At 32.7% G+C, this 16,002-nt stretch overlaps 1 protein-coding gene across 4 annotated transcripts in view; it reads right to left on the reverse strand.

The window, feature by feature from the left end:
- The window catches only part of LOC111055416 (NACHT and WD repeat domain-containing protein 2), a 281,193-nt gene that overhangs the window by 82,354 nt on the left and 182,837 nt on the right, over nucleotides 1-16,002 (reverse strand). For all 4 annotated transcript variants that reach the window (XR_005573081.1, XM_039441803.1, XM_022342621.2 and 1 more), the window contains exons 4-5: nucleotides 10,250-10,444; nucleotides 4,491-4,658 (exon numbers count right to left, since the gene is read on the reverse strand). Coding sequence is in view for 3 of the 4 variants with exons in the window: in XM_039441803.1 (XP_039297737.1) it covers nucleotides 4,491-4,658; nucleotides 10,250-10,444 (363 nt within the window). In the remaining variant the exon portion in view is untranslated. The remainder of the gene's footprint in view (nucleotides 1-4,490; nucleotides 4,659-10,249; nucleotides 10,445-16,002) is intronic.

Here is a 16,002-nt window from a genome sequence, read left to right on the forward strand (position 1 = left end):
AAAAATAAAAAAAAAAATCTAGTAATAATGCAACTTTTCCTAGGTACGAATTTCAAGGCTCATAAAATGACTTTTTCTCAATCACAGGCAGAAATTCCAATGATCATCATAATAGTAATTTAATGAAAATTGTTTATATTGTACATTGTTCGACGTAAGATAAGCTACATCTTTAAGGTAATCTACGTATTTAGGATTATCATGTTTATGAATGAAAGCGAGACTGTGATAGAAGATTAGTCAAACTGAAATATAAACATTACATACAATGCATATTTCTGATCAACTATAATTACAAATGATAGTATCAAGCCGAAATGAATTGAGCAACTGAATTTCAAAGTTACTATCCACTGTTCAAATTTCACTGTGATTTCCTTTTACTTCCAAATGGATTGAATTGCCTCACTCTTCAACGTAACAATTATTGTAAAAAAGCCAGTGGAATGTGAACGTCATCCAAATAGCATTTGAATTTCAATTTTCAGATCATGAAAAACTTATTCTTGAGAGAATAGTGATGAATTGCAAACAGTGCAAGTAACATTGATACAAAGCGATACAATGAAAATCAACATCGATTAATTTAATACTGGACTTATCAAATTCATATTACCGTTAATTTATATTATTTATGAAGCTTATAAAATGTAAAACCAACATTTTAAATTTTCTCTACTGGAGCAAAACATCGATAGAGAATAAAGAAGATCCCATTATAAGCACAATATACTTGTGTACTAGAATTCACTTGAACTAACTCATCACTTCAACCCTTCAATGATCACAATGAACTAGAATGGTGTATAAACCATGAAATTGATAATCAGGTACATTTTTCAAATAGCTTCACCCAACTAAATGAAGTCATAAGAAATCATGTTCAATGTATTTAATTTGAATTCTTCAAATAGAAAATGATCTATTCTTTTGGTGCCCTAATCAAAATCAATTTCAATCAACATTAATCGACATAAAGAAAAGCTTCTGCCAACCTTGTGTAATGAATGACAAGATGCGAGTGGAGGTGAAAAATCGATATGTTAACAAAAATAATAGAAAATGATGAATCATCTTTCAATTAATCTTATACGGTAGGGTACTTTGTGGTTAAATGTGCAACACTTTCATGATTTTCCTACCTTTTATGCATGCTTACTCTTCCTTAATTTGTATGTTTGCATGGCTTTCATCTTAAAGGCCATTCCACACAGCAAATGGCGTGCGTGGCTGGACGCACGCTAGGTACTTTTCAAAACATCGCTTCCCAGCTAATCAAATGAAGCAATTCACATAGCAGCCACGGCCACGCGGCAACGCTTGCTATACTAGCCACGCGTGGCTACCGTTCGCTCTCTGAGCGATCTTTTCAAACGTGTCCGGCCACGTTTTGGTCCGAGCATGCTCAGATCGTATACTAGACGTATACTATCGTATAGAACGTATACTATCATTGTCAGCCTCAAGGTCGCGCATTAAATGATGGAATTCGCCATAGGTCTTCCTTTTTTTATTGATTGGATGTACCCACTGGACCCGTGCTGTCACCGAATACAATAAAACCAGCTCATTATCATTACTACTGCTGCTGTTGGAGTCATCAAACAAAGGTAAGCCACAAGAAAATCCAGATTCACACCACGGGACCGTCGAAGTTGACATCTTCCTGCATACTGACAGGAAACGTGGCCGATATAGCATCGCAACAGTCGTGGCGGTGTGAATTGGCATGTGGCTAGCGTGGCCAGCGTGGCGTGCGTGCAGCCACGCACGCCACGTGCTGTGTGGAATGGCCTTTAGAATCTACTGAATTTTCATATTGGACTGTCTAAATAATGTAGATTTAACTAGTAAGAACGGAAGATAAGCTACTTTACAGAGAGAATCATAGAAAGTTTCAACTCAACAAGCCCAATGTATAAATTTTTTATGCCTCAGCCGTCATATATATTTGGCTCAACTGAAGAAATATTATCAACCTGGCTTGGAGAATATTAACTGTAGAAAACAGCAAACACTGCACGCTATGATTTTTCAGGAAATTGCCACTGTTAACACTATTGTAATCTATGATTTATCTCAGTTTTTGACATTCATAACTAATGATAAATTTTAGCATAGAATTATGATCATACACACATATTTTAAATATGTATTATATTATGTAATAGTATGAATATTATATAGGTTGCGAACAATATCTTTGTTTGTCATAGAATGCATGATTTAGCACATATATAACAACAAAATGATTTTAGAGAATTTAGAGAATTAAAATGTGAAAAATTAGTTTCATCGCATGTCAAAACAATAGACAAAATTGATTGTTTCGAGCGTCATAGTGTGAATAAGATGCAACTTGGAAAGCAGTAGTCCTACTACTGTATTTTACTGTTTACTATGGTGAAGAGAGTCAGCCACGCCGTACCGCGTCGACTGTTTCCCCTTCCACAGCGTCAAATCGAATCGCAAATGAATAAAAATATACATCAATGGATTGGCTATGAATGTGGCTACATTAATTATTTGTCTAATTTTCTTTAGATTATTTGCTTTGAAGTTAATCGGAGAAAACAAAAATCAAATCGAAAAACCCCTAAATTTTTACATATATATTACTTTATCAAGGAAACTGTTTGATTTATTGAGGAAATGAATACGACTAATATTTTAGTCCATAATGTAACGAATCGAATGACATATGATAGATTTTTTTCCGATTAATGGTTACAGAGATAATTGATTTCCAGTTTGCTGTTTACTATGACTAAGAGAGTCAGCCGCGCCGTTCCGCGTCGACTGTTTCCCCTTCCACAGCGTCAAATCGAATCGCAAATACATAACAATATACATCAATGGATTTGCAATGACAGTGGCTACATTAATTATTTGACTCATTTTCCTTTAAAACTACTTGTTTCGAAGTTAATCGAAGAAAACAAAAAAATCAAATCACAAACCCCCTAAATTTTTACATATATATATTATTTTATCAAGAAAACCGTTAATTTTATTGGAAAAATGAATATAACTAATATTGTAGTCCATAATGTAACGAATCGAATGGCATAGAAAAGAACTATTTCCGATCAATGGTTACAGAGATAATTGATTTCCCCTGTTTACCTGCATTTTTCATGTTTTAGGGGGCTGGGGCGGAAAACTCCAAGGGGATTTTTTGGGACTTTTGGGAGAATGACCCTCTGGGAGGGTTCTATCGATGGTGGGAAATTCAGCTTTTATTTAATTTTCGGATCGAAACTGCTTTTTTGGACCTTCATTGACTGGGCTAGCAGGAGTGTATGGACAAAAACGAACAGCATTTAACAGATGTTATTTTTCGTACATAATCAACGTTTTAATTTTTTCCTCTTTAATTTGTATAATGGCAACATCCAAGGTACACACAAAAAAATTTAAATAATTTTATCCTTAATCCTTGATTAGACTATCTAACTTGTTGGAATTTCATAGCTACTACATGTTCTTATCTCAATTCATTGTAATATAATTTTTCAACAGTTTATGCATACTGTAAAATAAATTGAATTCTATTTGACATCGGAAAATATTACTTGGTCATTGAAGAGTATTAAGAGTTTCAATATTATTGTATTTATTAACACAGAAATTGCTTGGAACATAACTTTCCAATTGTTTCGTATAAATTTTCAATATTTTTATTAGAATGTCATGCATAATAGTGTTGTTAATAATATTGGCTCATAAAAAGTTTCAGAAAAACATTTTTCTTCTGAAAAGTGTTCGGGAATAATTTTTTGCACTTTTATTCAGGTAACAAGAATAATCAAGTACTAATGTCAGGCAGATTTACCAATATAACTTGAATCACAGCTATTCACTATAGAAGGTGGTAGCAATAGGAAATTAGCATTCAGAAACAATGTCATCCTATCTTTTTTACTATCTCTATACCGTGAACCGCAGTAAAGTGTTACTGGTTTTCGTCCAAAAGTAGCATATGTCGAATTCAAATATATCCTTATGATAAATTGCGCAAAAAGAGATGTATAGTGATTAGCACAATGCAGTGATTAGCCCAATGCGAATTATACTCTGTACAAAATTACTTTTTACTTGGGATGGACATGCGCAGCAGAGAAAGCATACAGCGGGAGGGATACAGAGGTGCGATGTTGCCGTTTTGAAGCAGCCAGCGTTCTGCAACTTCTAGTGACTGTTCATGTGCTCATGCTACAAATGCGAAGTTTCCTGTCTGAAAGTAGTCAGATGACTGACAAATTGGCAACTGCGCTTTTACCTATGACTCTATTAATTACTGTAATTGGCTGATCTCCCTCCATCTCTTTACACCGCATATTCCTCCAAGTCAGAAGAAAATTCGTACGGACTATAGGTATGCTCAGCTGATTTGAGAAATTTGATCATGGTTGATGGAATAAAGCATAAGTAAAGTCTTCTTTAAAAGAAATAATAACATGTGAATGGTTTAAATCAAAAACACTTACGGTTTAGCTGCTCAACACACAATTCAGGGAACTCATGGTCTTGTTGTTTTTCTAGAGCTGTCCGCCAATGTAAATCTACAATGTGAAGCTCATAGCCATGCTCAATTGCCTCCTTTCTTAGCACTGGGTAGACTTTGTTGTGCAAAATACCCTTTTCCAGGCAGCAGTCTGAAAAACAAGGAAGCATTTTTTTCTGGTGAGTATGTCAAATTTTTGTTTGATTTGGAGGAAGCATTGTTTGTCTTGCTCTTATACAGAGTTGGTGAAAATTATGGAAGAGCTTAATATTAATTTTACAAGAGGAATATGACAGTAGGTTTCATTGGGAATGCTATTCGAATATAAAAACTAATTTTCTGTCGCTGCAAAATTTTTGTTAGCCATCTTGGATCCGCCATATTGAATCCAATTTCATTTTTTTAAATAGGATGGTGGTCGTGTGAAACATGAATTAGATACAGAATTTCAAGAAAAAATGGATGGAGAAAATCGCACACCGATATATCAAACCGTTTTAAAGATATTCACATTTGAAGATATTAAGGAATCATACAAAAATGAAATAAATGAATACTTAATAAGGACATATCTGTCATATTATGACAGATCAGATTGTTTTGTTCAAAGTGTTAAATATGTAAGTGAATTTTACTGTTAGTGTTAACAAACACTTGAAAAAATAAATTTAATAGTTGAATTTAAATAGAAACCATTTTTTAAAAATGATTGATTAGTATCTTTAAATGTGAATATTTTCGAAACGGTTTGAGATATCAATGTGCGGTTTTCGCCATACATTGTTTCTTGAAATTCTGTATCCAAAGACCTCCCATTAAAAAAATGAATTTGGATTCAATAAGACTGATTCAAGATGGTGGAAAATAATTTTGAAGCGTCAGAAAAGTAGTTTTTTTAATTTGAATAGGATCCCCAATGAAACCCACTGTCAAATTATCCTAGTAGATCAAATATTATGCTGTTTCCATAATTTTCACCAAATCTGTAAAAATCTTAATAGAATTTGTTCTTCTCAGTGAATCTTGCCCTTGAATGTTGGTCTGATTCCTCTTGAAAAGAGGAAGAACATAGTTGAATTGATATTTTGACATCGCTGAAGATGATAGTTGAAGATGCCCACATGAGGAAATGGGAAAGATGATAATTTAGTGGAACTACAGTTTCAAGTTGGTTCTGAACCGCTGGAGAATTATTTTTAAAACTCTGCCTGAACAACTTTGTGTACGGATCTGACACGAGCAGTAATCCTTACAATGCTAAAACCAAGAACATCACATCCCTATCTTACATTCATAACATTCCATTCTGATTCCTAGGGCAACCGCTATATTATATTGTCTGTGAATCTATGTAAAAATATTTCTAATACATTCACTAGTACAATAAATTCAGATATAAGTGTATTGGAATCGCAGTGATCAAGAATCAATTGAATCACATTTTTAAAAAAATCTGAACTATGTGTATAATAAAAATGTTATGACTATTTGAATAAAAGTTATAATAAATGTAATGTAATCATTATAGAATTCATTCGTATGTTGAAATTTTTAACATTGATTTTCTCACACACTTTTACAGAATAAAACAATTTTTTTCCAAAAAAAATGTACAATGATTACTTGGTGAAGCTTGGTTTGTACTCCTATTAAGAATTTTTTAGGATCTCTACTGTTCACATAAGGTTTATAACACTAAGATGTATGTTATGAGGGGAAATGCTCTGATGTTTCAATTGTCAAATATTGATGACTGTGTGAATGCGTGTGTGTATGTGTCTTATCTTTTTCGTATGTCCCATTATTCAAACTCCTATTCACGGGCAAGGGCTTTGCGGAAGCTCTTTTGTAAATAATATTTTTGTTTTCATAGGTTCTCACATAACATGTTAAGGTTCATTTTCATCATCAGTTACATCATTCCAAAATGTTGATATGAGTTGTGTAGTCATAAGTTCAAAGTTAATTTCTACTGTATTATTGATACATTATAATATAGTGCCAAATTAACCTTTCAGAAGTATTATCTTTTAATTGTTAGTTATAGGTATCTGATAGAATGTTTTGTATTTTGTTCTTTTTTACTGATGTAAACAATAAAACTTGAACTAGAAACTTGATAGAAATAGTACTAGTCACTACAGATTCGAAGCTAATTATTTGCATTTTTTATATTGAATACAATGTCAGTCAGGCGTTGACTAATGTGTAGAATGATTAGAAAAACATACATGGAAAATTATATAAATTAATCGATCAATATTCAGATAAATGTTGCAATAGATGTTTTGAGAGAGTAATTTACTAAGAAACAGTCAAATAGCCACTTCAAAAGTTATATCGACACATGAAAGTTCAGAATAGTGATGTTAATGAATATTATAGCTTATTTTTAAGCAATCAATTAACAGGAGAGAAAATAATTTTAGGAACATTGTTTGTCAAAATTAAAAACTTTTCTAATAGGTCTACTGCTACCCGATATTTCTTTACGTACGATATTTCTACAGTACGATAATCTCTTAAGTAGAGTGGATCTATGATAAGCAATTATTGGAAGATAATTATAAGTAGGAACGAGAAATCCAAATATGAAAAAAATTGCAATCAAAAAGGAAAATATGTTGCGACACCAGCGCTAGATAATAATTTGCTGATGTGCTCGAAAATTTCCAATCAAATAATCAACAAAAGGTTTTTGTCAAGTGAAAGTGAAATTTCTCTGTTAATTGTATTGATCGATCATTCAACATCATAGAAAAGAATATATTGATTTGGAAGAATAGTTAAAAAATGAATTTATAGTACTGTTGTTAAAAATAATTGGAAAATTTGAAAAGCAATAAGTGTAGGATTATATTCATCCATTTTATAGATACATGGCGAGCAATAGAACTATAGAATTATATTTTTCCAGTTTATGGATAGATAGCAAGCAATAGGACTATCATATACTGCTTATTTACTTATTTCTCATCATAACAGTTTTTCGGGCTCATTAAAAATCATTATTCATAATTTAAAATACAGAGCTAATGTACACTTCATTGAAACTTTTTTATTATTTTGATATTATAATAACTTGAATGCCTACAGTATTGCAGTATAAAAACTTATGATACCAAATAACCAGAAAAGTTATAAAATACCACAATGGTATTCCTTAACTACAATAAAGTACTTTTTATCCAATAATAATAATTACAACACAATAAGAATAGTAAAGAACACTCTTATAGTTAGGTGCACGTTATAATGACAGTGAGCGTTGCCGATTCTCTGCCTTGTTTTCTATAGAGGATAGCTGATACCGGTATATCTTATGTAATATTAACTGATCCAAATAATCAATTATATTTTATTAATCAAGAAAATATACTTTCCTACAGTTAAATAATACATTTTTATAACTGGGATTGGATATTTTGTTAATTTAGTATATTTATACATTGTGGCAGCGTTGCAGAGCAAGAAAAGAGTAGCGATTTACTGAATGATAGGACAAGGATAGCAAGACCAATGTTAATCAAATACTGCCTTTATAACATGGACCTCACTATAGTATTTTAGTCGACTAAAAATTACTTTTCTTCAAATTAATTCCCTAAAAACCTATATTCTTATATAATTATGCTAATTTCGTAAACGATGAGATTCTATCAATGCATCCCGTGTTCGAAATACTCTTCTTATATTTTACTAATTAGCAAAATATATTTGTCACATTGGCAAATGAATATTATCATCATCATCACTAAATAGTTATTAAAATGAGAGTGTTATATTTTAAACTTGTTTTTAATCGGTCGATTCAGAATTAAGATTGACTGTAGCACAAGAAATCATTACTGTTTTATTTATAAATTCACTTCCAATACATTTCAAATTATAATTATCAATAAACTTGAACGGCTTCCCAAATGTGAGTTTGAATTGGCATTCGACCACATTTTATTATTTTAAACCAGGATACTGGTTTATGTACTTATTTACTTACTTACTTATGTACTTAAAAAGTACTAAACTTAGATGATAATTGAAATATAATTATAAATGAAAATAAAATATTGATTATGTTGACTCTCCATGGTGATGTTGACTGCTCCCCGAAGAATCACGAGTCTTCTGTGTCGATATCAACAAGCTCTTGCTTGAATTATATTAATAACCGTGACATATAGCATTCATCGTTAGAAATATAATTCTAAAGCGAGAACCTGTTCAAGCGTTTCTGATTTGGTGATTCATGTGTTCATTGGTGGGGGATGTCCAGTCACGATCCACTCATAAAACTAAATGTATAATACTATACATTTACTACATTTCATACTATACACAGTGTTTGGAAAGTCACTATGCACTTGAATTGCGGGAATGAAATGAATGTATACCGTTATCGCGGTTGGGCTGTTTCAAGTGTGGTCAGTTATGAAGTTCAGTACCACGACAACGGCATACATTCATTTAATTCCCTAAATCAAAGTGCCCAGTGACTCTCCGAACACTCTGTTTGATCCTTAATAGGACTGTTCAACTAAGGACTGCAAAATGTTATTAACGCCCATCTTCATCAAACATAATTTTAAAAAAATTTCCAGCGGTTCAGAACTATTCGTATAGTATGCGACCATCGATTTTGGATTTATCAATTCAAGAGTTTATCGTCATTCCTCAAAATTGAGTCATCTCACAAGTTCAAGACATAAGTCATGAAAAATATGAAATATGAAACTAGAATTTTTAATGATGATGACAACGATCCACGAGATTGCTTCCAATCTAACAATTTAAGAATTGATAACTTGAACAAAAAATAAATTCTACGAAAACATGCTTTCAAAATTAGACATATTTTGATGGAAATTGTGCTCAATTATCAATTTGGAGACTTTGAATGAGAACTTTCAATGCTTATAAAACATTGCTAAAAAAACTAAGATAACGGATGGTTGTATTCAGAAGCTTCTGTCATTCTCATCTCTGTAACAAAAAGTATCTGTGCGTACACGAAATATTTTTTATTATTTTTCAAATACAACAAAATAGTGAATGAGTAGTCTGTATATGATTAAACATTATTTTTAACTGTGAACTTGTAAAAAAAGTAAATTCGTATGGCTTTTGTTGGTGGGGAGTCCCTTGCGGGAAGGTCCCACCGCCTGAATATATAATTTGAGCCGTCGATGGGCCTTACGACTGTCATACTTCAGCCGGGACCGACAGTTTAACGTGCCCATCCGATAACACGGGAGTGATCTGGTTGAAAATCTTTTGGTTGTGAACTTGTAAACCGTGTTTAAAATCAATGTTTCGTATCACAGTTTCGAATCAATAAATGAAAATGAATGAAGGGTACCATACTAAAAGTTTTACAAGATATTGAGTAGCCATACAAGATGCTTTACCAATAGATGAATAGATATTATAGTAATATGAATGTGAAATGTTGCTTCTAACTATTATTGCCAGTGCAATAATAAATAAATACCTGATTGTTGAAAAGGTATTTGTATCTTCATGTTTCCTTGAAGAATATGAAACGTTGTTTCATGAAACTTGGAGTTCACTTATCTGAGTTAATGTTATGTATCGTTTCACTGAAACGAAATTTTACGTTTCATGTATCGCGTTTCTCCTGTGTGCACCACGCCAAGTTCTAAGATACTCTGCATACTGTTTGGAAAATTCAGCTTCACGTGTCACAAAATAATTTTAGAAAGATAAATTTTAATTGTAACTTACCTTGTGAGTCGGCTGCTGCCACGTAGATGGTAATCTTTTTGGCTTTGACAACGGTTCTCGCAGCCGGAATTGTCCCAAGCAGCAGATGCAAGATTTCATCAGGCATTTTGATAATTGTTGTTGGAAGATTGGTCTTGTCAACCGGAATGGTAGGCTCAGGTGGATTAGGTGGTGAACTAGGGGAAGCGCCTTCAGCTGCCAAAGTCAACAAAAATTATTGCTGAGTACAACTGATTCATTTTTACAACGTATATGATACAACCAAATACAATGTATTTTGATACCAGATGATACTGGAGATCATTATTTTTCACCAGTTCAGTCAAAGTTCACCAAACTTTTCAAATTATTCTAGATTTATATTGATGTAGCTGGACACCCGCCGAAGAACCTTCGGGTTTGGCAGGACCCGCAAGTTCAAATTGTGAATAAAAAATTTTGATTGATTGATTTGGAATAGAAATATGAGAGGATTAGCATTTAGCATAGACTTCGTTCCAATGAGTGGCTTAACAAAATAGTTTGGGAGGAGCTTCCGACCGTATCTCCTCCACAAAACATTCCATTTCCAAATCATGGAGTTAATCTCAAACTGAAAATAAAACTGAATCTCAGTCCCCTTGAGAACATTTTTTGTTGGTGACAATATTTCAAAAGCTGTCAATATAGTTTTGTAAAAAAATTAAAATTGTACTAGAACTATTATACTGAGTAACACTAATACTAGAGATACCGTATCGTCTTATAGTATAGAAAATTTGCATTTGTACCGTCTCATATCTAGTTCTGCTCTGGGGATATGCAAACCTAGGATCCGACATAACACTGGAAGAATAAATAATAATCTTGTATTTCCTTGAGTAAATAGCACTCCATTTTTATCCTTTCAAGATCTTTGAGATCATGAGACGACGACGTATCTCGGACAAAAAGCTTATCTTCACAAATCTAGACTTTTATTTCGGCGAAATCAATGATATTTGTGAAGAATCCATGCTGAAGGTCGTGACAACCGAGAAAGCGAAGCTTATGATCCGAATCTCATCCTGTTGGAGAGAGATTGAGAAAAAGGGACAGAGATCGTGGAAGAAAGAGATATTGAGGCATGTAGAGACAGGAATAGAGAGAGAGAATTAGTGGGAGAAACAGAGGGAGAAGGATAGAGTGAGGAGAAGTGTTAGAGGTTTATGGGTTTAGTGGGTCAACTGAAACTGCATCAGCTACAGCTTCACATGTTGTGAACTCCACATATTCACACAATGTGTGTTGAATCAGTAAGCAGTTTCCCACAGCCAATATCAGCTCAAAGTTCGCACCCTTGTACGTAGGTCAAGGGTTGAATTGATTATGATAAAATGTTAGTCATAGCCAAGAACCAATTAGAATCTCATTACATTGCCTGATGATCATAAATAATTCAAAATAGGCTTTGGAATAATCAAATTATTGTTGAAAGGCGAAACCGAATGAAATAAAATTTAATAAATTGAATTACAAGGAACTTTATGAGATAAAAGTACATAAAAGTTTTCGATAAAACATAGAATACGAAAACAAAAGAGTTCAAGAAATATATGTGTATTACCAGCAATATTTATGGATTAAAAATTTAATTTAGACAAGATTAATCATCGGAGAGATACAAAATATCATCTGAAGATTTATTACTTTGTTCAAATTTGGGACAAAGTTCCCCCCCTCCAAAAATCCAAAAATAGAAAGCATGTTTCATTAGGAAGGGACAATCAAGATAAGACGTTACTATTTTGCAAAATGTTATTATAAAGGGTACTCAAAAATTGGAAATCAGGGCTCAAGAGTGAAACAAAGCTTCGTGTGTGATTGATTAGATTTGAGAACTTGATTAATCAAGAAATTATGGGGGTTCTATTATCACGATTAAAATAAATAAGAGAGAAACTAATGGAATAGAAGAATATGAATATGATGATGTCTATCAAATTCTCATCTCAATAGCATGGCAAGTGAAGATTTCAATATCAATCAATTTTATCAGATTATGATAATAAAATCTAACCAATTTACACGGTTTTAATCAGGTATTAATATCAATATCGTGATGAGATATTAGCTTTAGCTAGTCTATTGTACATTAAGCTTGATCCGAATGCCGAAAGCCAGTCCAAATGGAAATACTCTTTGCGATAGAGCGGCCTCATAGAGGTGACTCATGCAAATCATGCAGTTGTTTCATGCAACATCCATCGCAAAAAGTGTCACAATTTGGTTGGGCTTTCAAAGTGATAACTGTTTGCGATCATGGACTAGAAGAAATTTGAATAATATTCTATAATATTATTTCGCAAACAATGAAATTTTGCTACAAAATCTAACGTAATAAAAGTAACAACTGTATTGGAGAATTTAATTTTCAAAATGCTGTTGGATGTAGGAATGAACATCAAGTAGAAAAAAGGATAAAGACAAGAAGCTAGTGGAGTACTCCTTTTTTGGCTGAGTCCTATTCTTCTAGACCAGGACTGGGATTGATCTCTTATTGAAAGTACGATCTCTGTCCATAGCTTCTGAATAAAATTGTTGAACTGAATAGACTGTAGACTTAATTGAAAATGATTTTTCAAAGTGTCGTTTGCGGTATCTTTCTCCTAGAGACTGAAAAATAAATACATTATTAATATACTCTCTGCTTCCTCCAGGGGTTCGGCGGAAGCTTACCAGGAAAATATACACATTTTTCTCAAAAAGAACGAATGAGTTGCCATTTTCATTACAGTTGTGAGAGGTGGAAAGTTTATTATTGATGAAATTTATCAATGATACAGTAACGTTCAAGTCATTTTATAAATATTAGTAATTTTTAAAATATTTTTTCTTTTTGGTAAAATTATTATCAATGCAGTTAACTCATGATAACTGTTTTACCCACCTCCCTCTCCACGAATTGAAACAAAAATTGAAAGCCATTGATTTGAATTTTATCGTTTAACAAAATTGAATCTGTGTTATAATGTAATTATAAAATTTGTAATTAATTTATGATTGATGGCAAATTAATTGAATTTAAATTGCATCAGCCAATCATAGCGCATCATGGGCGTGTCTTTGAAGTCAACCAGAGAAGCTCGTGATTGATCGACAAAGTTTGACGTAGGTAGAGGATCTTTTAGCAAACATTGAAATTGAAATCGTGCAATAGAATTGGAGAGTTGGAGAGGTGCGTTTCATAAGTAGACTTTTTTTAATAACTAATTTTTTTATTGAAATTTCATTCAATTACTAACGGATCTGTTTGAAGGAGTAAATGCTGTGAATTGATAATTTTACTGAACTGGAAATTCTAAATGAAGTTTTGAAAATATTAATAAGTGAGAGATTGAAATACGCATGGCGTTATAATGCATTGACAGAGTCAAGATAATAACATATTTATGCTATAAAAGAATTGAATGTTTGTACATTCAAAACCATGTAATTGTACTATTTAAATGACTCCAGTAAGAGGGTGACTAAGGAGATCAACAAAGTTTAAAAGTTTGGGATTAGTGGTATCCTCAAGTGTGAGAAACTCAGGTTGATATTAAAATCCAGCAGCTTGTACATTATAGTATCGAATTAGCAAAAAATATTGGCTTGCATATGGATTACCTCACTGCAAATTACTTATAATACTGTAAATAAGTATGTTGAAACCTGTACTGAATGGTGTATTACTCCTTGAAACTATTCCGGTTCCAACTCCAAATCACAAGCATAATACAGAGTGGTGTAAGGAAATTAGAAATTCTATGTCCACGAAACTAGTGTAATACTAAACTAGTGTAATACTAATGTAAAGACATGAGTTGTGTTCATTAGGCCATTTTATGTTAGTTTAGTCTCAATTTCCAAGAGTACCTCTCTACTTTTGAAGATGACATCGGGAAGATATATTATTGTTATTCGTACTCACATTCGGCATTCACAGCCTCTTATGGGTGGTGCAAGAAAACGGGAAATTTTGAAATTATGTAATTTCCAATAGAATTATAAGACTAATTAATTAGTCATTAGTCATTCCTGATGGAACGATTTCAAGTTCAAGTTTTATTGTTCACATCGGTGAATAAACATTAAATAATCATGGTCGCCTACATTGATTTGTATCAATCAGGCCATTTATGATCCATCAATCAAAATGATCAAAAGTACCACTTTTGTTTTCAAGATGACATCTTACATTTGGCGTTCACAGCCTGTAGGCTAATGTGTGGTGCAATGGTGGTTCCTTAAGGAACGGGAAAGTTATAAATAATGTATTTTCCACCAATTAATTCATGAACCTAGTTAATTACTAATGAAATGACATGTATTTATCATACCATTTATGTGGTAAAAATTAAATGGCCAAATTGTCTCTTCATTTTCTAAGAAGACAGAGATGTGGTCTTATTCGGCGTTTGCAGCCTGTTGTGCCTGTTATGGAAACTCAATTTATTTGACATAAATTATAAATCAAAACTCTGGTATTACAGTGCTGCAAATCTTGAGGAATAGCAGTGGTTTCGTTTTAAATGGTTTTTAGTAGATGTATTGCAGTAGGACGTGTACTGTGCACCTTGACTAAGATGATATGTCCCTACAGGGATATACATGACGTCTAATGTGGTAATGCCCTCATTCCATCATTCTCTGTACGGCAGTTTTATCACTATTTTTTCATAAAATGCTCTCATCACTATTACAAGTTTCAAACCAGTTCAATAATCCTTGATGGCGATATGTTCACTACAATTATCTAAAATTTCCAATATCTACAGACCCTACAGAGCTACGAACTGTAACATTATAATTGCTCGTTTTCTTACGCTACTCTGTATAAAGCACCAATTTATAGCATAATTGAATTTTGCATTCTCCATTTAACTAAGTATGACAGCATTAAAAGGTAAAATACATTGAAAATTACAAAGACAAAAACTGAAGAACATTTCTAGGTAGACTTTGAAACTAAAAGTGAGAATTCAATATTCATAATGACTAATGTACTCTTGATCAAGGTAAAAGCAAAAGTTTTCAAGCTCTTTTTCCAATTCGCCTTCTGAATTTCCTGAATGCGAATCTCTTGAGCGAGTTTGGTGAAGCATTAAACAGATGAATTCAAACTTGTAATGCCATTCACGTGAAGCGAAACTGAAGCAAAGTTCATTTCTCAGGTCTCATGCATCGAGTTGTTCGACGTGATCGTCAAAACTCTCCACAACTTTTATTTATTCTGTTGTACTAAGCCAACTGCGAAATTATACAGCCAAGAGATTGGCATCGAGGAAAAATTCTATAGATTTTTCTGAGTTTTGATATGAAATCTGTTGGGAAACGAACTCAGAAAGTTTCTTTCTCATTTAGTTGCCTGTTCAAAGTTGGATGACGCATGGAAACCTATACTGTTTGTTCTGCGTCAGTTCTCTACAGACTGAACATTTACTGAAAAATTGGCTTGTTTGGTGAATTAAACATTTCTTTTTCCATTAGCTAATAACATTCATGAACTGGAATCATTCTGGACTGGACTCATTTATGTAATTAAGAAGAATCGGTTCAATATGATCATCTCTAACTAAACCAGTAATGTGATTATAGAAAGTATGGTGATTGTATTTGAATGATTGACATATAAAAACTCATTTATCATGCATTTGCATCTCGACTGCAACAGTCCCGAGTATAGAAGATAGATAAATGTATTTTTATTTGCACTTTATAACATTAAAAGTGATGTGGGCGAAGTTGACAGG

Source organism: Nilaparvata lugens, chromosome X (assembly GCF_014356525.2).
Source record: "Nilaparvata lugens isolate BPH chromosome X, ASM1435652v1, whole genome shotgun sequence".
Classification (NCBI taxonomy): domain Eukaryota; kingdom Metazoa; phylum Arthropoda; class Insecta; order Hemiptera; family Delphacidae; genus Nilaparvata; species Nilaparvata lugens.